Source organism: Oryctolagus cuniculus, chromosome 8 (genome assembly GCF_964237555.1).
Source record: "Oryctolagus cuniculus chromosome 8, mOryCun1.1, whole genome shotgun sequence".
Taxonomy (NCBI): Eukaryota; Metazoa; Chordata; class Mammalia; order Lagomorpha; family Leporidae; genus Oryctolagus; species Oryctolagus cuniculus.
Genome location: NC_091439.1, coordinates 9727527 through 9755111, shown reverse-complemented (window position 1 = coordinate 9755111; position 27585 = coordinate 9727527). Strand labels below are relative to the sequence as shown.

Sequence of the window (27585 nt, the reverse complement as noted above, 5' to 3'; positions counted from 1 at the left end):
AACTCAGCAGAGCAAGAAAACCAAAGTTGATTTTATTACTTGACTCTTAAGCTGGGTGGTAAAAATACTATCTTAAGTGTTAAAAGTGATCATATAGATAGGATTAAGGGTCTGATAATGACAAAATTAAAAAGGAATGACTGCTCCAACATGAGAAGCAGTCCACACAGCAGACTCAGAGAATGACAATCGCTTTAAATAGCACTCTGACCTCAGAATCAGCCCTTAAGGCATTCTAGTCTGGTTGGAAAGCCCACGAGAGCATTTCAGGCATGGAAAGCCAAGACACTGTGCCAAAAAAAATGTCCTACATAAAAGACCTCAGTGGGGGGACACCCCAGTGCAAAGAAGTGGCCATCAAAGGAGGTATTCTCTGAAGGGAGGAGAGAATTTCTACTTTGCTTATGGCCTTGTCTAAATACTGACAGTTTATGGATTCAAAAGGCTTCCATAGCCTAGGCAGCTCATGTCAAGAGCCTCAGGTGATCACTGATGTCAAACAAGTGCATTAATTGTTAAATTTAACAAGAGTCACTGTGCACTAACTACCCATGCAGGACCTCTGTCCTCAAAGAGTTGCATTATAACTATGTCTAAGTGCTTACAAAAGATGTATCATTCTTGGGTGCTTCTTTAAAGTTAATTAAGTTAAAAAAAAAAAAAAAAAAAGAAGTGAAATTAACTTCAGGATACAATGATTTTGAACCACCCTTGTCTTGACGAATTTTTTTTTTTTTTTTTTTTTCCAAGCAAATTGTTGAACTCTTAGTATAGAGTTGGTCTTCTGAATATAATCAAAACAGATCTCCCTTTCCGTCTGCCGGCAGCCATCAGGTAAGCCAGGATGGGCGCGTACAAGTACATCCAGGAGCTATGGAGAAAGAAGCAGTCGGACGTGATGCACTTTCTCCTGCGGGTCTGCTGCTGGCAGTACCGCCAGCTCTCGGCGCTGCACAGGGCGCCGCACCCCACGCGGCCCGACAAGGCGCGCAGGCTGGGCTACAAGGCCAAACAAGGTTATGTCATCTATAGGATTCGTGTGCGCCGTGGTGGCCGCAAGCGCCCGGTTCCCAAGGGTACGACCTACGGCAAGCCTGTCCATCATGGCGTTAACCAGCTCAAGTTTGCACGAAGCCTTCAGTCTGTTGCTGAGGAACGAGCTGGGCGCCACTGTGGAGCTCTGAGAGTCCTGAATTCTTACTGGGTTGGTGAAGATTCCACGTACAAATTCTTTGAGGTTATCCTCATTGATCCATTCCATAAAGCCATCAGAAGAAATCCTGACACCCAGTGGATCACCAAGCCAGTCCACAAGCACAGGGAAATGCGTGGGCTGACATCTGCAGGCCGCAAGAGTCGTGGCCTTGGAAAGGGTCACAAGTTCCACCACACCATTGGTGGTTCTCGCCGTGCAGCCTGGAGAAGGCGCAATACCCTCCAGCTGCACCGTTACCGCTAACTCAAGTAATGTTTGTAAAATTCATACCTAATAAACCATTTAGGACAGTCAAAAAAAAAAAAAAAAACAGATCTTAGTGGAATGGAACTGGGAATGAAGAAGGAAGTAGGAGGAGGGGTGGCAGAGGTTGGGAGGACGGTTGTGGTAGGAAGAATCACTATATTCCTAAATTTGTACTTTTATGAAATACATGAAGTTTGTATTCCTTAAATAAAAGGTTTCTTTGGGAGGAGGGGGATCAGTTAAAAACTGTAACACAGGGGCCAGCATTGTGGCACAGCAGGTTAAGCTGTCACCTGTGATGCCAGTGTCCCATGTCAGACTGCCAGTTTTAAGTCTCAAATGCTCCACTTCTGATCCAGCTCCCTGCCAAAGAGCCTGGGAAGGCAGCAGAGGATGGCCCAAGTGCTTGGGACCCTGCCACTCATGTGGGAGACCTGGATGTCGAGTTCCTGGCTTTTGCTTAGCCCAATGTGGCAGTTGCGGCCACTTAGGGAGTAAACCACCAGATAGAAGACCTCCTTTTCTCTGCCTCTCGCTGTCACTCTGCATTTCAAATAAATAAATCTTCTAAAAAATTTTCAATAACAACAAAACTTCAACACAGACTTGCTGTCACACTGATAGAATTCTCTATATTAGTGAATAGCTTTTGTTAAGGTTAACTTCCTTTATAGTCTTTATTTCTGAGTTTTCCTCCAATTCTCATTCAGTTGTCAAGTATCTTAATCTCCCATATGCAAAGAATTGTACTGGATACTGAGGATGCAAGCCGGCTAAGAGATGGGGCTGAGTAAATTAACAACTGGAGCACACTGTGGCTGGTCAGTTATCTCAGGGTCGTACAGCAGCAAAGAAAAGGAGTTTCTAAGTCAGAACAGGAAGTCCAAGACAGATGGATAGGGGCATAACAAAAATAAAAGTATTTTAGAAATGCTGTTCCTTTTGGAAAGACAAAAACTGTACATTTCCCATGCTGCCAGGTGACTCCCAGGGAACAGCAGGTTTAGGACCTGAGTTACATGGCTGCTGTAATGCAACTGTGCATAACATCACATAACACACTCCCACATCCATCAATGCAAGCCAAAGTAAAATGGAGGCCATTCCCCTGACGCTGAGACTGTTCTTCTGTTCTGAAGGCCAAGCTATTTCTAAGGTCAAAGAAAACACAAGGACTAAAAATGATGGAAGAACCGCTTTTCTAAAACATTATGTCTTACAGAAAACAGTCACAAGAAAAATGGATATGCCATTTGCCGCCTTCTGTTTCTCATGCACACAATTAAATAATTACCACATTGGAAAAAAATAAGTTTTAGCTAAAATTTTAGAAATAGCTTTCAAGAACATTAAGTCATTTTATAAGTTAGAAAAAAAGTTTTACTTATTTACATACAAATAGAGACGGGGGGTATAAAAAGGGGGAGACTCACATTTGCTGTTTCACTCCCTAAATATTCACAATATCTGGGATTGGGCCAGGGCTGAAGAAACTCAATCCAAGTCTCCCACATAGATGGCGGAAACCCAATTATTTGAGCCATCACTGCTGATTTCCAGGGTCTGCATTAGCAGGAAGCTGAAGTCAGAAACTAGAGCTGGATACAGAACCCAGGTACTCCGATGTGAGACACAGGCATCTTAATTGCTGTCTTAACTACTAGGCCGAGTGCCCATCTCTATTTGTTCTTTAGGACAGAGAAATGCCACTTCATCTGGGCATTTATAAGATATAATTTATCTTTATGCCAAATATAAATTCACAATAAAACCACAACAAACACCAATAAGAAAAGGATCTGGCATTTCTACTTTCTGTCAAGCCAAAATAGCTTTTTCTGCTATTATCCAAACACCAAACATAATGACATATATTTCAGAAGAACATGCACTCTTACTGTCATCATGTCCATATAAAACTTTGCTTGCCTGAGTAATTTCTAAGAAAAGGCTTCAAGAGTGCATCTGTGTCACAATTATTTGGAGAGGCTAGCTTAACAATTATTTCTTCAACCTGACCCAAGAATTTATTTCACCTTTGCAGAAATACATTACCACATCTCAAATTATCCTTAGCAAAATTAACGGTAATTTCTTAATCATATTATAGACAGGAAATTTTTTTACTTAATACTAGGATGTAACGCTATTTTCTAAACTTCTAATCGAACTGTTTTAAACAATTAGGTCAGCAAAACAAAAAAATTCCAGTAGGAAAATTTTTATCTTCCCCTGCACTGGTGCACAGGATAAAATCCAACCAACCACTGAAACAGCCCATAACAAAACCTCAATCTAATTTCTCACCTTATTTTCTCACTATTATATAATGAAAAATTGCATATTCTGTATAGGTTGGTCATCAGCTGTCCATTGAATGTAATATGCTGTCAAGTTTCGTTTATTTGTGGTTACAAGCATGGACTATGGAGTCAGAATGCCTGATTTTGAGTTTTGATTTACCTACTAATACTTGTTGCCTTGGACAAGTTACTCAACCTATCGGTACTTCAGTTTTCTCGTATGTAAAATGGATCTCATGTGGGTAAAAGAATCAAAGGATATAAAACAATGCTCTTTTTTTTTTTTTAAATTTCATTTTTGACAGGCAGAGTGGACAGTGAGAGAGAGACAGACAGAGAGAAAGGTCTTCCTTCACCGTTGGTTCACCCTCCAATGGCCACTGTGGCCGGGGTGCTGCGCTGATCTGAAGCCAGCCGGGAGCCAGGTGCTTCCCCTGGTCTCCCATGCGGGTACAGGGCCCAAGCACTTGGGCCATCCTCCACTGCACTCCTGGGCCATAGCAGAGAGCTGGCCTAGAAGAGGGGCAACCAGGACAGAATCTGGTGCCCCGACTGGGGCTAGAACCCGGTGTGCCAGCGCCGCAAAGTGGAGGATTAGCCTAGTGAGCTGTGGCGCCAGCCAAAACAATGCTCTTAAAACTGTATCTGGCTAAATGCTCTACAAATATTCCATCTGTTCCCTTGGGAACGTCCTCCATATATCTAAACTTACCCAACTTCCAGTTCCAAACAGTTTCTAAGAGGTCTCTCTTAACTATATAATATATAAAAATCTTTACAGCCTCTAAACTTGTACAACAATTAGGACCCACAGCAAAGATCTTATCTGGCACTAATCATATATTAAACATAACATAATTAGCGCTTCACAAGAAGTTAACTATGTGTTTATCTTGCCTGACCAAGTAAAGTGTAAATTCTCTGGACATGAACCACCTAGTCTATAATTTTTATATTGTCCTAAGAACTGCATAGTACATGAACAAAACAGGCACACAGTACGTATCTGTAGAAGTTAGCACAACCCACAAACATTTGACAACTTGTTCTCTTAGAAAACGTTAAAGAGAAACATAAATTGTAACCCAGAGCTTTGAATGGTCTTTAATAATGATCAACACATACAACCTAAAGGCAAGGGAGGAAAATTTGCTTCTTGATTTAATTTTCAGATCCACTGTAAGAATGTCCATTCTCAAGAGACAAGTACATTCCTGCACATAATTGGAATCATTGGCAGAACCAAAGCAGAACAGAATGATGAAAAACAAGAAAATTAAGAGTTCTTCCTATCCTCAGCCCCAATCTGGAAGCAATTAACAAGAAACTCAAAGGAAGTCAACATTAAACTCTGGCAAAATTTAGAATAAGCTGGTCCTTCACTGCAACCTTGAATGTGAAATCTGGTTCACTTCAATGTTGAGTGCCTTCTATTTTTAGATAAACCCCACCATTTCCTGCAACATTTTTTTTTTAAATCTCTAACCTTCATTTGGGCAGTTAGCCATGTATTACTTGTTATTCATCTTACTCTCTCATATGTCTGTATCATATCTTCAGCACAGGTTACAAGTTCTTTCTTACAAAGCACAGACCATGACTTCTACTTTTTTGATCATCTTCATTATTTGGTAATATATTTTAATATAACAGATACTCAAATATTTTTTCTGAGTTGACAAACAAGCTTGCAACTCTATGCACCTGAGTACTGATTTAGTTAGATCTGTAGCTACCATACACAGAAGGCATAAAGTACCAGGCATCTCACACGTATCACTTCATCACTTACAGCCCTTTAGAGTTCAAATAATTTTTTTTTTAAAGATTTATTCATCTATTTGAAAGTCAGAGTTATACAGAGAGAGGAGAGGCAGAGAGAGAGAGGTCTTCCATCCAATGGTTCACTCCCCAATTGGCTGCAATGGCCGGAGCTGTGCCGATCCAAAGCCAGGAGCCAGGAGCCTCCTCCAGGCCCCCTAGGTGGGTGCAGGGGCCCAAGGACGTGAATCACCTTCTACTGCCCTCCCAGGCCACAGCAGAGAGCTGGATGGGAAGTGGAGCAGCCAGGTCTTGAACCAGCGCCCACATGGGATGCTAGCACTGCAGGCCAGGGCATTAACCCACTGCGCCACAGCGCTGGCCCTCAAATAATTTCTTACAAATTGGGAAACTGGGGCTTTAAACAGCCTAAGAAAAACTTTTAGGAAGGTACAGCTAGTTATGAAGAGAGGCTGTGGCGTCAAACCGTGTCTGATTTCTATCATGTCTTTTTCTATATTGTGTCTTGAAAATAAGTTATTTTCATGGTCGGGGCAAAGTATGATTCCTGAAGACTTACCAGTTTTCAAAGAAAACTGGGACTCAAGTCCTGGTTGCTCTGTTTTCTGATCGAGTTCTCTGCTAACGTGCCAGGGAAAGTAACGGATGGTGGCTTAAGTACTTGGGCCCATGACACTCATGTGGGAGACCCAGATGGAGTTTCTGGCTCCTGGCTTCGGCCTGGCCCTGCCCTGGTCTTTGCAGCTATTTTGGAGAGTGAACCAGCAAATGGAAGATCTCTTTCTGTCTCCCCCTCTCTGTCACTCTTTCAAATAAATAAATCCTCAAAAAAAATTAGAATGTTCTATTCCTCAGTCATTCAGAATAAACAAATAGTTCAATTTTAAAATAGGTACACTATACTAAGCAAGAATTTCTTACTTAACTTCTGCTAAGATTTCCTAGATTCCTCCACCCCAATTTTCTAAGTAGAGATTACGCTAAATCCAGAAGTAAAATAATAGAAACTCTACACTTAGCGTTTTTCCTTAAAGACAACCAAAGTAAATCAATAATTGTCTAACTGGCATTCATTATGTTCAGTTTTAAGCACAAAATATAGTGGTGTTTTTTTTTTTATAAAGATTTTTATTTATTTGACAGAGTAACAGACAGTGAAATGGAGAGACAGAGAGAAAGGTCCTCCATCCACTGATTCACTCCCCAAATATCTGCAACGGCCGGAGCTGAGCTGATCCAAAGCCAGGAACTTCTTCTGGGTCTCCCACAGGTGCAGGGGCCCAAGGACTTGGGCCATCTTCCACTCCTTTCCCAGGCCATAGCAGAGAGCTGGATTGGAAGAGGAGCAGCCGGGACTAGAACCAATGCCCATATGGGATGTTGGCACTGCAGGCAGAAGATTAACCTACTGTGCCACAGTGCCAGCTCCTTGATAATTGTTCATTGAATGAATAAAATACAGTTCTTGTCTTCACCTCAAGTAACTTAAAAAACCTGATTAAAACAAAACAAAACAAAAAAACAAAACCTGAGATACGATGGTTGCCTTAATATAGCAATTTTTTTTTAAAGATTTATTTATTTATTTGAAAGAGTTACACAGAGAGAGGAGAGGCAGAGAAAGAGAGGTCTTCCATCTGCTGGTTCACTCCACAGATGGCTGCAATGGCCGCAGCTGCGCCGATCCGAAGCCAGGAGCCAGGAGCTTCTTTGGGGTCTCCCACATGGGTGAAGGGGCCCAAGGACTTGAGCCATCTTCTACTGCTTTCCCAGGCCACAGCAGAGAGCTGGATCGGAAGTGGAGCAGCCAGGTCTCGAACTGGTGCCCATATGGGATGCCGGTGCTTCAGGCCAGGGTGTTAACCCACTGCGCCACAGCCCCAGCCCCTATATAGCAATATTGATACTGTATATGGTCTACACATCCTAAAAAAGGCAGAAATAGAGGCCATGCTGTGTTGAAGTGGGTCAGGCTTCTGCCTGTGACACAGCATCCCATATGGGCACCAGTTCAAGTCCCAGATGCTCCACTTCCAATCCAGCTTCCTGCTAATGGCCTGGAAAAGCAGCAGAGGGACAGCCCAAGTGCTTAGGCCCATGCGCCCAAAAGGAAGACCCTGAAAAAGCTCTTGGCTCCTGACTGGCCCAGCTCCAGCCCTTGTAGCCATTTGGGGAGTAAATTGGCAGATGGACGATCTAACTCTGTCTTTCAAATAAATAAATAAATGTCTTAAAAAAAAAACAGGTAGAATCAGATTATATAAAAACACAAGACATAACTAAATGCTCCCATAAGACACACATTACTTATGAAAACAAAACAACAAAACGAAATTGAAAGCAAACAGATGGAAAAAGATGTGCCATGCTTGGGGGCTGGCGCTGTGGTGCAGCGGGTTAAAGCCCTGGTCTTCAGAGCCAGCATCCCATACGGACACCAGTTTGAGACCTGGGTGTCCCACTTCCAATCCAGCTCTCTGCTATGGCCTGGGAAGGCAGCAGAAGATGGCTCAAGTCCTTAGGCCCCTGCAACCACATTGAGAGACCCGGAGGAGGCTCCTGGTTTCTGATCAGCGCAGCTTCGGCCGTTGCGGCCATCTGGAGAGTGACCAGCGGATATAAGACCTCTCTCTCTGTCTCTACATCTCTTTCAAAAAAATAAAATAAATCTTAAAAAAAAAAAAAAAAAAAAGGATGTACCATGCTAATCTTACTCAAAAGAAATGGTGGAGTTCTCATATTTATATCACACACCGGATTTCGGAACAAAGAATATTACTTAGAATAAAGACGTCACTTCATATTGAGAGCTATACACACAAGGGACATAACTGAAGTTTAGGAATTTAGTATGCCAGCTTAATACTCAAATGGTCACCAACCGATAAGTAAACCATTCTATATCCATATAGTGAAAATCCACTCAGCAATACAAACTAAATATATAGACACATGGATAAATCATCAAATAATTATACTAAGTAAAAACAGCTGGGGGAAAAGGATACCTATAGTATGATTCCATTTGCACAGAACTCTAGGAAATATAACTTAATGAATAGCGGTAGTGGAACAGGCATTTGTGCAGCAGCTAGGATGTCACTCTTGATACCCTGGTCCCATTCTGGAGTGCCACAGTTTTAGTTGTGGCTCTGCTCCCTATTCCAGCTAATGTTCATCCTGGGAGGAAGCAAGTGATGGCTTAGGTGTTTGGGTCCCTGTTACCCATGTGGAAGAACTGGATTGGGTCTCTGGCTTCCAGCTTTGACCTAGTCCAACCTTGGCCACTGGGGTTATTTAGGGGGTGAACCAGTGGATGGAAAGTCTCTCTGCCTTTCAAATAAAAAAGAAAAACAAACAAAAACCAACCAAACAAAAAACAACACAAGGAGCTAGCAAGCACTGTGGCATGGCATTAGTAGGTTGAGCCTCTGCCTGTGGTGCCAGCATCCCGTATGGGTGTTAGTTTGAGTCCTGGCTGCTCCATTTCTGATCCAGCTCTCTGCTAATAACCTGGGAAAGCAGCAGAAGATGGCCCAAGTGCTTGGGCCCCTGCACCCAGGGAAGGCCCAGGGGAAGTTCCTTGCTCCTGGCTTTGGATCAGTCCAGCTCCAGCCACTGAAGCCATTTGGGGAGTGAACCAGCAGATGGAAGATCTCTGTCTCCTCCTCTATCTGTAACTCTGCCTCTCAAATAAATAACAAAATATTAAAAAAGAAACAAGAAAATATTAAATTTAGGTTTAGTTACATTAACATCTATTATCATACGAACACATCTGAAGTATAACAAAATCAATCAGAGGTTTAATAAAACTGATTTCAATGCTGCTAAATGGTCATAATTCACAAGAATCTACTATACTGCTAGAACAGGAATACTAATAACAGATTATTAACTTGTCAGGGGATGATTTTCTAATCACAATTGACACATAACAAATATTGGATTAAATTTAACAACAAAATATTAAAGACAGTCAAGTTTAAGAGAAGAAAAGAACTATCTCCAGGTGACAGAAATGAGAAAAAACAATAAGTCAAAGCAAGAAGAGAAAACCGATGTTTGCTGCCCTTTGAGTTTAGATCTGATACAGGCACTGGAGTCTAGCAGCTGATATTCCAACATGCACATAACAGAGATGTGAAGGGTTAAGAGACAAAGGGAGTCAGAGCTGAACTGCTACAGATAGCTCAAACTAGTTGAAGCTCAAAGTACTAGAAAATCCATGGAAAATAATGAGTTTGCCTCCACCCTACATATCATCTGGGAATAAGGGGAAAGTCACCCTAAGAAAACAAATCTTAGAGCTCCATCTTGTACGGATGCATGCACCAAATTGTATACAGCACCCATAAGGTACTGGACTGCAAGCCAGGAAAATAACATAAAAATTGATCCGTAATTAATAAAGTTCTCAGAATTTCTCAAAGAAACAAGCCTAAAACCACTATTTCACAAACCAGAGCATTTGTGGCTCCCAGAGAATAAACATCACCAGCTGCTCATAAATTCATAAATAAAAAACTGAAAGAAACACAGGGAAACAAAACTCAACAAGGTGGCCGGGAGATACACAAATCAAATTAAAGCCTTCCTCAAATCTGAGATATTGAAGTAATTTGAAAACAGAAAATAAGTATGCTTAAAATTATTAAAATTATAAAATAAAAGCAACAGAAGCATTAATGAAAGAACAGTTTAGGAAAATCAGAACTAGCATAACTAAAAAGAACATTAAGCATGAAATTTAATCATTGAAAAGTTGAAAAATTGATGGAACAGCATAAGTGGCAGATTAAAAATATTCATGGAAAGAATTATAAGTGAAGGGGAACTGGGAAAATTGATTTTTTTTATTTATTTGAAAGTCAGAGTTACACAGAGAGAGAAGGGGAGGCGGGCGGTGGGGTCTTCCACCCACTGGTTCACTCCTCAATTGACCACAACAGCTGGAGCTGAGCTGATCTGAAGCCAGAAGCCAGGAGCTTCTTCTGGGTCTCCCATGCAGGTGCACGGGTCCAAGGACTTAGGCCATCTTCCACTGCTTTCCCAGGCCATAGCAGAGATCTAGGTCAGAAGTGGAGCAGCCAGGACTTGAACCAGTGCCCTTATGGAATGCCAGCACTGCAAGTGGTGGCTTTACCTCTTATGCCACAGTGCCAGCCCTGAGAAAACTGATTTTTAAACATTTATTCATGGGGTCAGTGTTGTGGCACAGTGGGTTAAGCTGCTGCTTGCAACACTGGCATACCATATCAGAGTGCAGGTTTGAGTCCAGCTACTCTACTTCCAGTCCAACTTCCTTCTTTTTTTGGGACAGGTAGAGTTAGAGTTAGAGAGAGAGAGAGAGAGAGGTCTTCCTTCTGTTGGTTCACTCCCCAAATGGCCGCCACGGCCGGTGCTGCGCTGATCTGAAGCCAGAAGCCAGGTGCCTCTTCCTGGTCTCCCATGTGTGTGCAGGGGCCCAAGCACCTGGGCCATCCTCCACTGCCCACCCCCCTCCCCCCCGGGTCACAGCAGAGAGCTGGACTGGAAGAGCAACTGGGACCAGAACCAGAGCCCACATGGGATGGCAGTGCCACAGGTGGAGGATTAACCAAGTGAGCCACGGTCCCAGCCCCCCAACTTCCTTCCAAAGTGCTATAAAGGCAGCTTGGGGGTCTTGCTTTTGATACCAATTCCAGGCACATTTTGGAGTACCTTTGTTTATTCAAGAAGCAATGGTAAATTATAGTCATTTTCAAACAAAGATTGACAAGTCTATTCTTAAACTCTGGCTGAATTACCAAAGAATGTACTTCAGTTAGGATTCCTTCTTGAAAATATTTTTAAGCCCATTAAATAAAATGCATAGGATTACAAAAGAAATTATACTAAAATAGAGTTACTCTAGGGATCAGTGCTGTGGTGCAGTGGGTTAAAACCCTGACATCTCATATGGGTACCGGTTCTAGTCCCAGCTGCTCCTCTTCAAATCCAGCTCTCTGCTGTGGCCTGGGAAGGCAGTGGAGGATGGCCCAAGTCCTTGTGCCCCTGCACCTACATGGAAGACCCAGAAGAAACTCCTGGCCCCTGAACTTTAGATCTGCTCAGTTCTGGACATTACTGCCATTTGGGGAGTGAACCAGTGAGTGGAAGACCTCCCTCTCTCTTTCTCTAACTCTTTCAAATAAATAAAACTAAATCTAAAAATAATAAAATACAGTTACTCTAGATATCTACATACAAAAAAAAGAAACTTTTACACAGATCTTAAACCTTTGACAAAAATTAACTCAGAATGACAGTAAGCCTAAATATAAAACACAAAACCATAAAACTCCTAGATGACACCATCTGACAAAATCCAGATCTGGATTCTAGCCGTGTTGTATAAGATAACACGCAAAGGGTAATCCATGAAAGAAAAACTGAAAACATCTCCTTTGTCTAAGACACTGTTAGGAGAATGAAACAAAAAAACCATGGACTGGTAGAAAAATATCTGAAAATCACATCTGATAAACAATTGGTGTCTTAAGTATACAAAAGTTCTTAAAACTCAGTAACAAAAAAATCCCAACTTTAAAAATGGCCAAAATGTTTAAACAAACAGCTCCTCTCATATAGGTGGCAAAATAAGCACATAAAACAGATGTTCCACGAGACAAGTGCTGTGCAATAGTGGGCTAAGCCTCCACCTGTGGCGCTGGAATCCCATATGGGCACCGGTTTGAGTCCCAGCTGCTCCTCTTCCGATCCAGCTCTTTGCTATGGCCTGGAAAAGCAGTGGGAGAAGGCCCAAGTACTTGGGCCCCTGCACCCACGTGGGAGACCCAGAAGCAGTTCTGGGATCCTGGCTTTGGACATTTAGAGAGTGAACCATCAGATGGAAGACCTTTCTCTCTGTCTCTCCCTCTGTCTGTAACTCTACCTCTCAAATAAATAAAACAATTTAAAAAAATGCTCCACAATATATGTCATTAGGGGGTTGCAAATTAAAACAAGATACCATTACAAGTCTATTAGAACAACTGAAATATAAAATACTGACAACACTAAATGCTGGCACTGATATGGAACATTCAGAACTCTGATCACTGCAGCTGACAGTGCAAAACAGCATAGTCTCTTCAGATGGCAACTTGGCAGTTTCTTTAAACTTAACCTGTGCTTATCACACAATCCAGCAACCATGCTCCTTGGTATTTACCCAAATGAAATGAAAAGTAACGACCACACAAAAACCTGCACATGGGGTGGATGTTCAGCACAGCAGTCAACTGCCACTTGGGATGCCCCCTCCTTTACCGATTGCCTACTCTGTTTCCAATTCAGCTTCCTGCTAATGTGTGCCCTGGGACATAGCACATGATGGCAAGGACTCGAGTCCCTGCCACTCATGTGAGAGACCTAAATGGAATTCCAGCCTCCAGGCTTCAGCCTCACTCAGCCTTGGCTGTTGCAGGCATTTGGGGAGAGAACCAGCAGATGTAAGATCTCTTTCCATTTCTCTGTGTATTTCACGTAAAATGAAGATAAACGTTTAAAAAAATCTGCATAAAAATGTTTATAGCAGTTTTATATAATTTAGAAACAAACAAAATGCTCTGTTTAAAAAAAAAATAAAAAAAAGTATTGATTAATTTGAAAGGCAAAGAGAGACATATTGAACAAACTATTTTCCAGCCACTGGTTCATTCCCTAAATGGCTACAACAGCCAATGTTGGACCAGGCTGAAGTCAGGAAGCCAGGAACTCCAACCAAGTCTCCCACTTGTGTGGCCAGGGCCCAGACATTTGTCATCATCTGTCGCATTCCCATGTGCATGAGCAGGGAGCTGGGGCAGAAGCAGAGTGGCCAGGTTTGAACCAGCCCCCGACATGTGATGCCAGTGTTGCAAATGTTGATTTGATCACCTGTATCACAACACCAACCCCTGAGATGTTCTTCAATAGCTCAATGGATAATCAACTGGTGGTATTTCCATGATGGTATTTCCATATGTGATAAACAGAGATGAAGTACCAGAAATGAAGCACCAGAAATGAAGCCACCAGAAGACATGGAAGAAATTTACATCGCTAGGTGAAAGAAACCTATTTGAAGGACATGTACAACTCCAACTTTACAACACTGGGAAATGCAAAACTATGGAGACAGTAAGAAGCTCAATGGTTGCCAGCAGCTGGCAGGTAGGTAGGGAGAGATGAACAGGTGGAACACAAAGGATTTCAGGGCAGTGCTGTGACTGGATATTTTTGAGTCTTTCCCACCAAGGGTTTACGTGTTGGGAACTTGGTCCTAGGGACCTAATCACAGCTTACAACACAGGCCTGTCTCTGCCCTGTCTTCCTTCTCCCTCTCACATGCAGTCCAGTCCCTATGAAGCCATCTGTCAAGAGGTGATGCAGCCAGAGAGGTCCCCGCAAGACTCATCACTCTGTCTCTCCCTCTCTCTGTTAACTCTGACTTCCAAGAAAATACACAAAACTTTAAAAATAAATAAATTATCCAGCTTCAGGCATTTCAGTACAGTAACAGAAACAGATGAAACCAAGCAGTGAACCTTCCTAGGATACTGAAACTATGGACACACGTTATCACATAGTTGCCAAAACCCACAGAATATAAACAGAAAGAGTGAGCCCCAGTGTAAACTATGGATTTTAATTAATAATTAGATCCCAGCACTGGCATCAGTTGTCACACACGTTCCACACGAATACACGGTGTAAACAAGAGCAAATGTGTATGTGGTGAGGGAAAGGAGGGCAGGTGTTTCTTATGCCTTACTTTTCCAGCAATTTTTCAGTAAAGCTAAAATTCTAAAGAAAAAATAATAATCTTTCGATTAATAAAAAAACTAAAAGGACTAAAATACTAGCAATATCATCACAAGTGGGAAGATGAAAATTAAAATATTCTATGATCCTTATATTATTTTGGAAAAAGATCAAGTGTTGACTACCTTTAGACTTTGGGTCAAATAATGCACATTAAAAATGTAAAGGGAACCACAAAGAGAGAATTAATTAAAACAATCTGCTGCAAAGTAAATGTACTGTTTTCAATTACAGTGACTCACCTGAGATTCCAGAACCTCCACCTTGCGTTTCCTTGCGTGAAGAGCTTTACTAGGAAAAGCCCAGTAGTAATTCGACGTTCCAATCCTCTCACAGTCAACCATCCCATCATCAACTAAACTCTGGAGGACGTCTTTGACTGACATGGCAGCTAAGACAGACAATTTTTAAAAACTCTACGTTAAACATCATAAATAACCGTAAAAGGCAAATTAAATCAACAGTTAATAGGCTAATAACTATTGAGCTTTAAAAATAACAAAAAAGACAGAAAAACAGTAAAAGCACATCAGTGGCCCTCCACAAAATGTGCCTGGCAAAAATGTAAGAAAAATATTCAAACCCACTAACAACTGAAGTAATGCAAACTAAAGCAATGAGATATAACTAGTGAATTAAACACACTAAAGAATATAATAAAGAATTCAAGGAAATGGATACTCAACACAGGTGAAGAAATGTGGCAATATGTATTGAAAAACTTTAGATTAATGTATGTACCCTCTATTGAGTAATTCCACTTTAATAAATTCAAAGAAAATGACTAAAATGCATAAGGATGCTCACTGAAGCACTGTTTTCAACAGCAAAAAAATTGGAAAACAGTCCAGTAACCGGATTTTTTCAAGTATTTTCTTGATAGGGTATTATGCTACCGTTTCTATTACAAAATAATGTTTAATGGCATGGATATAAATTCAAAATATAATACACACAATGTATCAAACAGAAGATAAAGGATAGTATGCACTAATTCTACAGTGGTTATCCCTGGATGGTAGGGAAAGACAATTTTTAGTTCCTTTTTTTTGTTTTTTTTTTTGCTTGTTTTTCCTCAACCATGAACATGTATCATCTTTTGTTAAGATAACTAAAAACAGGGGCCAGTGTTGTGGCCATTTAAGCTGCCTCCTGCAATACTGGCATCTCACATGTACCAGTTCAAGTCTCAACCGCTCCACTTCTGATCCAGCTCCCTGCTAAGGCGACTGGAAAGGCAGCAAAAGATGGCCCAAGTGCTTGGGATCCTGCCACCCACAATGGAGATTCAGACCAAGTTTCTGGCTTTGACCTGGCGCAGCCCTGGCTGCTGCATCCATCTGGAGAGTGAACCAGTGGATGGAAGATATCCGCCTCTGCCTCTCTTTCTCCCTCTCTGTAACTCTGAATTTCAAATAAATAAATAAATCTTTAAAAAAGAAAACTGAAAACAAAACCACTATGAAAACACAAACTGTAAGTAAAGAAATAAAGTGGATGCTCCAGTCAGGGTTAAGATTAAAAATCAGAAAAAAAATTAAACATAGGGGACAGGGGAGAGAGAAAGATTAATGGGGGCACTAAGGTATAAAAAGTTCTAGGGTTCTATTCATGGTCAGGGGGCTACAGCTAATAATAATGCACCATATATTTTTCTAAGAAAAACAAAAGGACTTAGAACATTTTCATCAGAATGAAATAAATTTTTTAAACGATTTATTTATTTAATTGAAAGTCAGTTACAGAGAGAGATGTCTTCTATCTGCTGGTTCACCCCTCAAATGGCCACAATGGCCAGAGCTGCGCCAATCCAAAGCCAGGAGCCAAGGGATTCTTCCTGGTCTCCCAGGTAGGCACAGGGGCTCAAGGACTTGGGCCTTCTTCTACTGCTTTCCCAGGCCACAGCAGAGAGCTGGATCAGAAGTGGAGCAGCCGAGACTTGAATGGGCGCCCATATGGATGCTGGCACTGCAGTCAGCAACTTTACCCGCTACACCACAGTGCTGGCCCCAAGAACAAAAGAGTATTTGAGGAGCTAATGTTTACCCTGATTGGACATTACACAGTACACCATACATCATGAATGAAAATATCACACAGTATCCCATAAATATGTACAGTTTACATATGCCAATTAAAAATTAACTTTTAAATACCACATAAACAGGTAAACATTTCACAAATGTTTGAAATCCTATGTACCAAGAAATATACCAGTACTGTAATGTCTGAATTTTTCCACTAAATTTGCAAAATGCTCAACTCTACTTGTAAAGCACAAACAGAAGTGAAATCTTAAAGGATCCTAAACACATGGAGCCGGCACTGCGGCATAGGAGGTCAAGCTTCCATCTGCAGTGCCCGAATCCCATGTGGGTGCTGGTTCCATTCCCGGCTGCCCCACTTCCAACCCAGCTCTCTGCTCTTGCCTGAGAAAGCAGTGGAAGATGGCCCAAGTGCATGGTTCCTGCACCCTCATAGGAGACCCAGAAGAAGCTCCTGGCTCTGGATCAGCCCAGCTCCAGCTGTTGCAGCCATTTGGGGAGTGAATCAGCAGATGGAAAACCTCTCTCTGTCTCTAACTCTGCCTCTCAAATAAATAAATCTTTAAAAAAAAAATCCCCAAAACAGGTTCAAGAAACTAATATGAATGTAAATTGGTATAGCCTTTCCTGAAGGCAATTTGAGATCAAATAATAAAAAGCCTGGCCAGTGCCATGGCTCACTTGGCTGATCCTCCGCTTGCGGTGCCGGCACCCCGGGTTCTAGTCCCGGTTGGGGCGCCAGGTACTAGTCCCGGTTGCTCCTCTTCCAGTCCAGCTCTCTGCTGTGGCCCGGGAGGGCAGCGGAGGATGGCCCAGGTGCTTGGGTCCCTACACCCGCATGGGAGACCAGGAGGAAGTACCCGGCTCCTGGCTTTGGATCAGCGCAGCGCTGGCAGTAGCGGCCATTAGGGGAGTGAACCAACGGAAGGAAGACCTTTCTCTCTGTATGTCTCTCTCACTAACTTTGACTGGCAAAAATTAAAGAAAAAAAAAAGCCCAGAACACAAATTTGTAGTGAGGGAGAGAGAAAGAGAGAAAGGTCTTCCTTCTGTTGGTTCACCCCCCCAAATGGCCCCTACGGCTGGCACGCTGCGCCGATCCAAAGCCAGGGGCCAGGTGCTTCCTCCTGGGCCCTGCACCCGTGTGGGAAACCAAACACCTGGACCATCCTCCACTGCCCTCCTGGGCCACAGCAGAGAACTGGACTGGAAGAGGAGCAACCAGGACAGAAACGGTGCCCCAACCAGGACTAGAACCCAGAGTGCCGGTGCTGCAGGTGGAGGATTAGCCTAGTGAGCCGCGGCACTGGCCTCTACTCAATTTTTTAAAAAAAGATTTATGTATTTATTTGAAAGCCAAGAGTTACAGAGAAAGAGGGAGAGACATGTCTTCCATCTGCTGATTCACTCCCCAAAAGTCCACAATGGCCAGGGTGGAGCCAGGCTGAAGCCAGGCGCATCATCCGGGTCTTCCACGTGAGTAGCAGGGATCCAAACACTTGCACGATCTTCTGCTGCTTTTCTCAGGCCAGCAGTAGGGAGCCGGGTTGGAAGTGGGGCAGCTGGGACTCAAACCGATGGCCATATGGGATTCCAGCTCACAGGTGGCAGCTTTACACACTACGCCACAACGCAGGTCCCTTTCTATTTTTTATTTTTAAAAGATGTATTTATTTGAGAGGCAAAGACAGAGAGAGCTCTCCATCTGTTTGTTCACTTCTCAAATGGTCACAACAGCTAGAGCTTGGAGGGTACGAAGCCAGGAGTCAGGAGCCTCTTCTGGCCCGAGCACCTGGGTGATCTTCTGTTTTCCCAGGCTCATTAGCAGAGAGTGGAATAGCTGGGACTTGAACTGGTGCCCATACGGGATGCTGCGTCACAGACTGTGACTCCTTTATTCTATTTCTAGACACGTTTGCCAGTAAGGCAATGGGAGATGGGCAGAAAAATCTATGGGCAGTGTTTTAGTCTGCTTGGCCAGCTATAGACCACCCGATCCTGAACTGTGAACCTCCCAACTCTTACCTGAAATAAACCTAGTCCTTCCCAAGAAAAGCGCCTCTCAGGTACCATAAAGTTACAGAAAGTGACTACTAAAGGACCCCTCCTGATGACTTCACTTAACCTTAACTACAATCAGAGTGGGGGTTAGAGATTCAGTATTTGACCTGATGTGGAGATGACAAGCAGTTCAGTCAAAGGGCCATGCTGTGGTGTAGCAGGTAAAGCCACCACCTGCAGTGCTGGCATCCCATATGGGCCCAGGTTTGATTCCTGGCTGCTCCACTTCTGACCAGCTCTCTGCTATAGCCTAGGAGGCCAGTGGAGGACGGCCCAAGTCCTTGGGACCCTGCATCCGCATGGGAGACCTGGAAGAAGCTCCAGGCTCCTGGCTTCAGATCAGCTCAGCTCCAGCCATTGCAGCCATCTGGGGAATGAGCCACCAGATGGAAGACTTCTCTCTAACTCTACCTTTCAAATAAATAAATAAATCTTAAAAAAATATTCAGTAGCAGCAATATTTGGAAACAACCTAGATATTGAACAGGTAAAGAGCTAAGCAAACTATGATACAGTAGGTGATCACTGAATGAAATACTGGAAGGCAAGTGCTATAAATAACTTTTTAAAAAGACATTTATTTGAAAGGGCACAAGCCCTGTGGCTGTGGCCCATGGACATTATATAGGGACTCTTACAAACATTCTTCACCTTTAGAAATTTTATGTTTTTCATAAAGAGGAAGACCACTGCAGAAAAAAAATGACACATATTTCCCACAGTATCCCAGTGCAGCAGCAATACTCACTAATGCCTTTTTCTTTGGGAGCAATCTTCTCCATGTCTTTTAGTTGAAACACATCTTTCTGTTTAAAAAGTTTTACAAAAGATGAAAAACACATATTTGTTTTCTGCTGCTCATTTTTATTTACCATATTATGTTCACAAACATTGTTTAAAAAAAAAAAAAACGTAAATGAACACTGCAGTAAAAACAAGCATTTTAGAGCCAGAGGAAACTGCAATTCTCTCATTCCATAGCCTCAACAGAGCTTAAAGCAGACAGACTTTCACAGCAGCATACAATGCTTTAAAGTACTTGCAGATCAGAACATAAAGAACATCTTCCCACTGAAGTAGAAAAATCAGCTATGGTGGATCACTTGGTACCCTGAGGGAATTAATTAGTTCTCTGACATTCTAATTTTTAAAAAAACACAGCAGGGCTTTGGATAGCATATATCACACCTCACAGACTTAACAGTTCTAACCAAAGGCAAAACAGGCAACTGTCAAGATTTCTGTACATTTAGGGTTTCACAGGAGAGCTATCCATGGATTGCTTTCCTTTTTTTAAAAAAACAGATTTGGGGGCCGGCACTGTGGTTAGGCAGATCAAGCCACTGTCTGCAGCTCCAGTTCGAGTTCTGGCTGCTCTGCTTCCAATCCAACTCTCTGCTAATGTTCCTGAGAAAGCACTGGAGGATGGCCCAAGTCCTTGGGCCCCTGTACTCCCGATAGGAGACCCAGAAGCAGCTCCGGGCTCCTGGCTTCAGCTGGCCCAGTCTCGGCTGTTGCAACCATTTGGTGAACGAACCAGCAGATGGAAGATCACTCTCTCTCTCTCTGTGTCTCTCCTTGTCTGTCTGTAACTGTATTTCAAATAAATAAATAAATCTTAAAAAAACGTTGCTTTATTGCTTCTCAGCCTTTTGGCTAAGATCAAGTATAGTAAAAAAACGTTGCTTTATATGAAAGAAGAGTTGCAGAGGGAGGGAGGGAGGAGAAGGGGAAGAGAGCCCTTCCATCTGCTGGTTCACTAACCAAATGGCCAGGGCTGGGCTGAAGCCAGGAGCCTGGAAGTGCATCTGGGTTCCCCATAGGGTACCAGGAGTCCAAGCACCTGGGCCATCTTCTGCTGATTTCCCATTAGCAGGAAGCTGGATTGGAAGTGGAGCAGCCAGTACTAGACATGTGCTCATATGGGATGCCGTGGTCACAGGTGGCAGCTTAACCCACTGCACCACTGCATCGTAATGCTAGCCCTCGTGGTTTTTCATAAAAAGCGTTTTCCATAAACTTACCCAAGATGCCTCATATTTTCTATTAGGAACAGGCACAAATATATGGAATAGATTAAGGAGGCCTGTGTTAACACCGTACATGTGCTATTCCACAGCCTGACTTACAAATGCAAAGAGGACGTGTACCCTCTAAAGTCAGATGATCCTGGTTTGAATCCTGGTGCTGTCACTTCTATTTTCTGAGACCAAGGACTGGTTCCTTAGACACTCCTGTGTCAGGTATCCTCGTCTGTATAATGAGAATGACAGCAATAGCACCCTCCTCACAGAAGCAACAGGCTGAAATCAGATGTCTGTCAAGTGCCTCCAACAGTGACTGACCCTGGGCAGCCCTCATCATTAGCTGTGCCGGTGTCTGGGGGACAGTCTGGACAGAAAAGATTACCAACAGTGCATATGGTTCTTTCTACTCCACGGCTCAAGGCACTACCGTTTGTAGAATTTTACCCAAGATATTGGTCAGTACTGCTCTCCAGTCAAGAGGGTACAGTTAACACTGGATGATGTAAACTTAACATGAAAATCACACAAGTTATTTAAGGAAAATGACTTACCGTCTCGAAAAATATTTCCATCATGCGGGTTCTCTTTTCTTCTGCACTTAGTCCTTTTTTCTTTGACTAAAGCACAAAAGCAAAAAAGAAAATATTGCTTTTTAAACACTGCATTTAAGAACAACTTAGCCTGAGACACCTTTAACTTTATGCAGTTTTATTTAACACCAACAGGTTATTTTGCTACTCTCAGAGCCAAGCCTACAGACTCATTTTGACTTATATGCCAAGCTTTGTGGGAGTTGCTGCTAGTCTGGTAATAATCTTGACTGGGACAGACTGCGGCATCTTCGATGAAATTCAGTATTTACAAAATGAATCAACAAGTCACCATATACCAACAAGGGACTTACTATCTTTCAAAATAAAGAAACCAGGCTGGCGCTGCGGCTCACTAGGCTAATCCTCCGGTTGCGGTACCGGAACCCCAGGTTGGGGCACCGGATTCTGTCCCGGTTGCCCCTCTTCCAGGCCAGCTCTTTGCTGTGGCCTGGGAGTGCAGTGGAGAATGGCCCAAGTGCTTGGGCCCTGTACCCGCATGGGAGACTGGGGGAAGCACCTGGCTCCTGGCTTCGGATCTGCACAGCGCCGGCCATAGTAGCCATTAAGGGAGTGAACCAACGGAAGGAAGACCTTTCTCTCTGTCTAACTCTGCCTGTCAAAATAAAATAAAATTAAATAAAAATTAAAAAAAAGAAACCGAAGTACTTATAACTAAAGAACAGTTACATGCACAAATTGCTACATGAACGCCCAAGCTAAATGAATTAACTCCCTCACTTGGTGGGGGAGAGGGGGGAGGAAGCAGAATTATCTAGGAAGGCTACAAGCAGAGGATTTGGGTAGGCGGAGAAGCAGCAAAAGGTGTCTGAACAGACCACACACAGGCATACTGTTATGGAAGTGCACAGAACACTCAAGAAAGGCAAGCACTCTAGGGCAGCTACTGAATGGACTACGGAGAAGGAGTGGCAGAAGACAGGATAGAGGTTGTCTGAGGCCCATCAAGGAATGCAGACAGCCAAGCTGAGCAGACTTTACCTAGGAAATGAAGAGCTACTGAGTAATTCTGAAAGTGGGGAGTGACAAGTTAGAGTTACACTTCAGTACCTTAACCGCAATAGCTAGCAATGGGAAGGGTAGGCTAGAGGAGGAAAAAAAAACTAAGTGGACAATGGAAGGCTACTCAGATTACCATTATTCTGAAAAACTTTTGGGCCAATTTGAAACCAAGAAAATTAACTGAAACTAAGATAGGTAACTGAAAAATGAGAGTTGGTCAATTTTACCATTTGTTATAAATAGAATATACACACAAAGTTGAAGTTTAATTTAAAACAAAACAAAACAAGAGTTCATATCTTCAATCCAAAAATTTGCAGATACCCAAAAGACTGAAAACCATCATCTGTAGCTCTCTACCCAAATGTTCAAGTTATTTACAACCTTCTCAAAAACTGCGTGGAATCATGAGAATAAAAATTGTTTGTTAAAAAAAACCCACTTGGGGCCAACGCTGTAGCATAGCAGGTCAAGTCACTGCCTGCAGTGCCAGCATCCCATATGGACATCAGTTTGAGACCCAGCTGCTCCACTTCTGATCCAGCTCTCTGCTATGGCCTGGGAAAGCAGTAGATGGCCCAAATCCTTGGGCCCCTGCACCTGCGTGGGAGACCTGAAAGAAGCTCCTGGCTTCAGATCGGCACAGCTCCAGCCATTGTGGCCAATTGGGGAGTGAACCAGTGGATGGAAGACCTCTCTCTCTGACTTTCAAATAAATAAATAAATCTTAAAAAAAAAAAAAATGAAAAACAAAAGACTGATCTTATCTAAACAAAAACTCCACCAGAAAATGTGAAGCTACAATAGATGGGGATAGGGTTTAGGAATGGCCACTCTGACCCATGCCAGAGTATACAAGACTTTACTCATCTTGTAAAACCTAGAAACACACAGTCTCATTTCTACAGCAATAATATGAGCAAATGTGTCTTGACAAATCATGCGGATAGATCATGGCCTCAAAGTCTACATCTTCCTCTTGCTCAGCTACTGATCTCATCTCTGCATACCTTTCCCTTGATCTCATCAGCTTTCCTTGTCTTTTAAAGTTTTCCTTTTATTTATTTATTTTTTTTTTTAGGATTAATTTAGTTGACAGGAGAGGAGAGGGAAGAAAAGGGAACCTTCCACCTGCTGGTTCACTCCTGCAACAGCTGGGCCTGGGCCAGGCCAAAGCTGAGATCCAGGAGCTTCTTCCAGGTCTTTCACACGGGTGTCCGGGGCCTAAGCACTTGGGCCATCTTCCACTGCCTTCTCAGGCGCATCGGCAGGGAGCTGGATCAGAAGTGGAGCAGTCGAAGATTGAACCTGTGTTCATGAGATGCTTGTGTCGAAAGTGGCGGCTTAACTCCTGCACCTAGCTTTCCTGAGCACCTATTCTGAACCCCTCAAGTTCTCATAGCCCCTGACCTTCAGTCTCACCTATCTACCTATGTGCTGGACAGACTCCAAACTCAGGCAGTCTAAACTTCAGTCTTCCCCAACTACAGCTACTCTCCACCCCTGCAGTCTCAGGTACCATCAGGTCACTCATGTCAGAGGCCCGGCAGGTTTAAGTGCCTTTATCTCTTACCCCACACCCACTCAGTCACCAAATTCTGTCAACTTCAGCATTCAAGTATCTCCCATCTATGCTGTCTGCTCCATCCCTACTACCTCAGTTCCTGCCTTTATTATCTACCTCCTGCAATATGTATGCACGGATCTCAAAATTATTTCACAGCAAAAAACACCTCTTATCTTTTAATCCCATTGTCCACAAAAACTTTGAGGTACCCTCATCTACCTTAGTCCACAAATACCCTCAGGCCTCTAACTAAACTGTGTGTCACTCTAAGTTCATATCCCACACTTGAAGTGCAAATGTGACCACGCTTCCGCCTTGCTTGGAACCCTTTGGTGGCTTCCAACCATCTAGAAATAGCCAATCACCCCTAATGGGATACATGAGGGTACTTCCAAAAGTTCATGGAGCTTAGTGCCAGGATAGACATAGCAGACATAAAGGCCAGCACTACTTTCAAGGCCACATATCTAAAGCCCACAACTGTAAAATCTGAGACTGTTCAGGTTCACAGGCCCCCACACACAAGGGATGCTGAGAACTAAGGATCGCCTGCAGAGATCAGTCAGCGAAGTCTCAGCGCCAGAAACCCACAGAGAGCCAGGGTCCAGGACGGCCTTGTGAGCCTTCCTTCACACTGCTCTTCAGTAAGAATAAAGCAGGGCCGGCGCCATGGCTCACTAGGCTAATCCTCCGCCTTGCGGCGCCGGCACACCGGGTTCTAGTCCCGGTCGGGGAGCTGGATTCTGTCCCGGTTGCCCCTCTTCCAGGCCAGCTCTCTGCTGTGGCCCAGGAGTGCAGTGAAGGATGGCCCAAGCGCTTGGGCGCTGCACCCCATGGGAGACCGGGAGAAGCACCTGGCTCCTGGCTTCGGATCGGTGTAATGCACCAGCCGCGGCGGCCATTGGAGGGTGAACCAATGGCAAAAGGAAGACCTTTCTCTCTGTCTCTCTCTCACCGTCCACTCTGCCTGTCAAAAAAAAAAAAAAAAAAAAAAAAAAAAAAAAAAAAGGCAGCCATGGGCTCCACACCGTCAGAAGGCCCCTTCAGCTCATTTCTCTGTTCTAGTAGGTCTCCAGGCACATCCTGTATGGACCGAAGGAAAATCTCTGGAGGATGCCTGGGCAGGCACATTTTAAAAATCCTTTCCAGGTGCTTTAACTGTGCCCCACTGTTGACAACCCTGCTCTTCTCAGCCTAGAATCTGAAGGCCATGTGTGTCGGTGGGGTGGGGTGGGGACTTGTGTGGCAGTAAGAATCCCCTTAGGACAGCAGTCTGTGGCTGCATCAGCAGTAAACACCAGGATCTGCAAAGTCCTTAGAGAAAGCTCCTAACTTCTGGTATTATGAACAGCTCCTAGGCAGATCGCTCACCCTACCCTGGGGCGGGCAGTGAGAAGCAGCCAGCATCAGGGCAGCACTTAGGAAAGCGCAGCGCTAGGCTCAGCTGCTGTGAGTCACACAAAAGTGGATGAGCTGTGTTCAATGATTCCACCTCCGGGTGCTTTGCTGGTTAGTCTATTACCTCTAGAAATCATTCTGTTTAAAGACGAACCACAACAGAGCACCACAGCCAGGGTTACATACAGTAACTGATGTAAAAGGATGCCACTTTAACACATCTTTCTAGAAACTTCTCCAAAAGCAGACTGAACGCGGACTCACTTAAGACTAGAAGAATTCAGCTGCTGGTACAAGTTAGATGCAGCCAGCTCAGTAAAGGGACTCAAAACGTGACCCCAGGACTATAAGCCTTCCTCGTCGACCTAATTATTTTAAAACACTTAAAAAAAAATCCTACGACTAAAAAACTTTCTCGGAGGAGTTACAGAATTCCTAAAATCAGCCTGGTTGACTAATTACAACGGGATTTTTAAGAAATTCTGAAAGCACACGTCACCTGCTGCCCGCCGAGCTGAGCACGGTGCTTCTTGGTTTCTAAGAACACGCCCAGCAGCACAGTTTGGCATCTGGTTAGGATGCTGGCCTCCCCCATCAGAGTGCTGGGGGCCTGAGTCCCAGCTCTGCTGTTTCCCGCTAACGCACACCCCGGAGACAGCGGGCAACGCTTCCTTCCTGTCGCTGGGTTCCTGCCACCCCCGTGGGAAGCCTGGATTGAGTTCCGGGACGCTGGCTTCTCTCAGGCCCAGCCCCCAGCTGTTGCAGGCCTGCGGGGAGTGACCCAGGCGAAGGCGGATGGCATTCTACTAAATAAAATGTAAAAAAGCACTAACAGGCCCAACTAAATCAAAACAATCAGGAAAGAGAACAAAAGTTTATCTTGGACCAACATGAACTTTGTTCATCACATAACAAAAAACCAGGAATTACACGTCTTTAAGTTTTATTCTAATCTGGGCCATGCTGCCCCAATACTGGAGGTAAGCATCTGAAGAGTTTGAGTAGCGTCAGGCGATCCGCGAGCACAGACCAGGAGCTGTCTACCTGGAGCAATCCGCTAACACAGCGCTGGCAGCGCACTGCACTGGGGTCCCGTTTGCTTTCTTCGACCTTCCCGCGTACGCCCAGGTGGCTGGGTCGTTAGTGTAACCACAAGGAAGCCGTTACCCGTTGTTAGGAACTGCATCTGGACAAGCATTTGCAAATAAATAACGTACACGTGGACCCGCGGCCACCCTTCTCCGCTCGACGGCACAACGGCCGTGCCACTAAATTAAGACATTAAAATCTCAGCTCCACTGCATCAGACGCCATCAGAAGCCAAAAAGGGCGCGGGGGCCGAGACGGAAGGTGCATGAAAACGACCCTGTGCACAGAAAGCCCTCGCACGCACAGCGCTACCAGGCGGGGGCAGGGGTCCCGGCGCCCCCCGCCCTTCGCTGGAAACCAGTGGATTTCCACGGGCGAACACCGAGGCTGCGCCAGGGTGGAGCAGGTGGGAAAGGCGCTCTCCACCCTACCACCGTGCGGACGCCCCCTCAACCGCGGGTCCCCAAGGAGCGCGCCGCGGGGCCCTCCGGCGCGGGCTCCCGGGTCCCGCCGCCGCCTCGCCCGACCCTTCTTTCCCGGTTCCTCTCGAGGGGCTGCCCCGGGGCGAACCGGTCCACGGGCGCCTGGGGCACTGGCGCTTCTCACAAACCACCGAGTTCGCGGGATGCCGGGGTCCCGTTCGCGAACGCGCCCCAGGTTCTAGCCGAGCCCGCCCGCAAGAGCCCCGAGGGCAGAGACCGAGGGGCTGCGAACGCCCCCGCACCTCTGCGGCGAGCCCGCGGGCCCAGCCGGCGCCGGCTCGCAACTCCACGCCACGGCGGGACCCGGCCCTGGGCTCTTACCATGGCGCCGGCTGCTGGGCTTCCGGTGGCGGGGCGTGCGCTGGCGGCCGGGGCGGAGCGGGTTTGATTTTGGCGCTAACGCCGGCCTCTGGGGCGGGGCAGCGAAGGGGCGGGGGGGACGTCCACGTCTCCCGCACGGCGCGCAGCGACCCCTAGCGGCTGCGCCTAGCGGCCGGCCGGAGCGGGGCGGGGCGGGGCGGGGCGGGGCGGGGCCGGGCCTGGGGTGGGGCCTGGCTGGCCGTCTGCACTTGGTCCTTTGAGTGGGGTCGCCGTGGTGCTTCCGTTTCCTGGCGCTTGTGTGTTGAACGCGAATGACTTTTTTGAGGAAGCCGTGAGCGCTTGCTTTTCCATGAGCTTTCTCGCCGCCACGGATACCTGACCTAAATTTGGCTTAACAAATAGAGCCCATTTGGCTGCCGGAAGGAAACGCTGCCTCCGTCCATCCGGAGTTGTCCGCTGCGGGGCGGACCCAATTCCTTTCCCGCCTTCTGGTGTCACCCCTTATCTGCTCCCCAGCGCCTTTGCACTTACCGTTCCGGATTTTAAAAAGCCCGGGTGGATGGTTCGCATTTCCTTTAGGTTTTCAACAAACTAAACAATAATGTGA

At 44.7% G+C, this 27585-nt stretch overlaps 2 protein-coding genes across 8 annotated transcripts in view; one reads left to right on the top strand and one right to left on the bottom strand.

Annotated features, from left to right (window-relative positions):
• Positions 1-27114, bottom strand: part of MND1 (meiotic nuclear divisions 1) — an 88801-nt gene extending 61687 nt beyond the window's left edge. For 2 of the 7 annotated variants that reach the window (XR_011378211.1, XM_008267299.4), the window contains exons 1-4: positions 26979-27114; positions 21060-21125; positions 19230-19287; positions 14619-14767 (exon numbers count right to left, since the gene is read on the bottom strand). Coding sequence is in view for 4 of the 7 variants with exons in the window: in XM_008267299.4 (XP_008265521.2) it covers positions 14619-14767; positions 19230-19287; positions 21060-21125; positions 26979-26981 (276 nt within the window). In the remaining 3 variants the exon portion in view is untranslated. Of the gene's footprint in view, positions 1-14618; positions 14768-19229; positions 19288-21059; positions 21126-25585; positions 25813-26978 lie in introns of those variants that run through there. The other 5 variants (XR_007909342.2, XR_011378210.1, XM_051819954.2 and 2 more) reach the window with 4 other exon arrangements.
• LOC138843475 (large ribosomal subunit protein eL15-like) lies at positions 803-1535 on the top strand. Its single transcript, XM_070047379.1, has one exon. It carries the CDS (start codon positions 845-847, stop codon positions 1457-1459), a length of 615 nt encoding a protein of 204 aa, XP_069903480.1. The 5' UTR covers positions 803-844; the 3' UTR covers positions 1460-1535.
• Positions 27115-27585: the final 471 nt, after the last annotated feature.

What these genes read in the sequence shown, in the direction of transcription:
- LOC138843475 (XM_070047379.1), top strand. Translation starts at nt 845, where the DNA reads ATGGGCGCGTACAAGTACATCCAGGAGCTATGGAGAAAGAAGCAGTCG.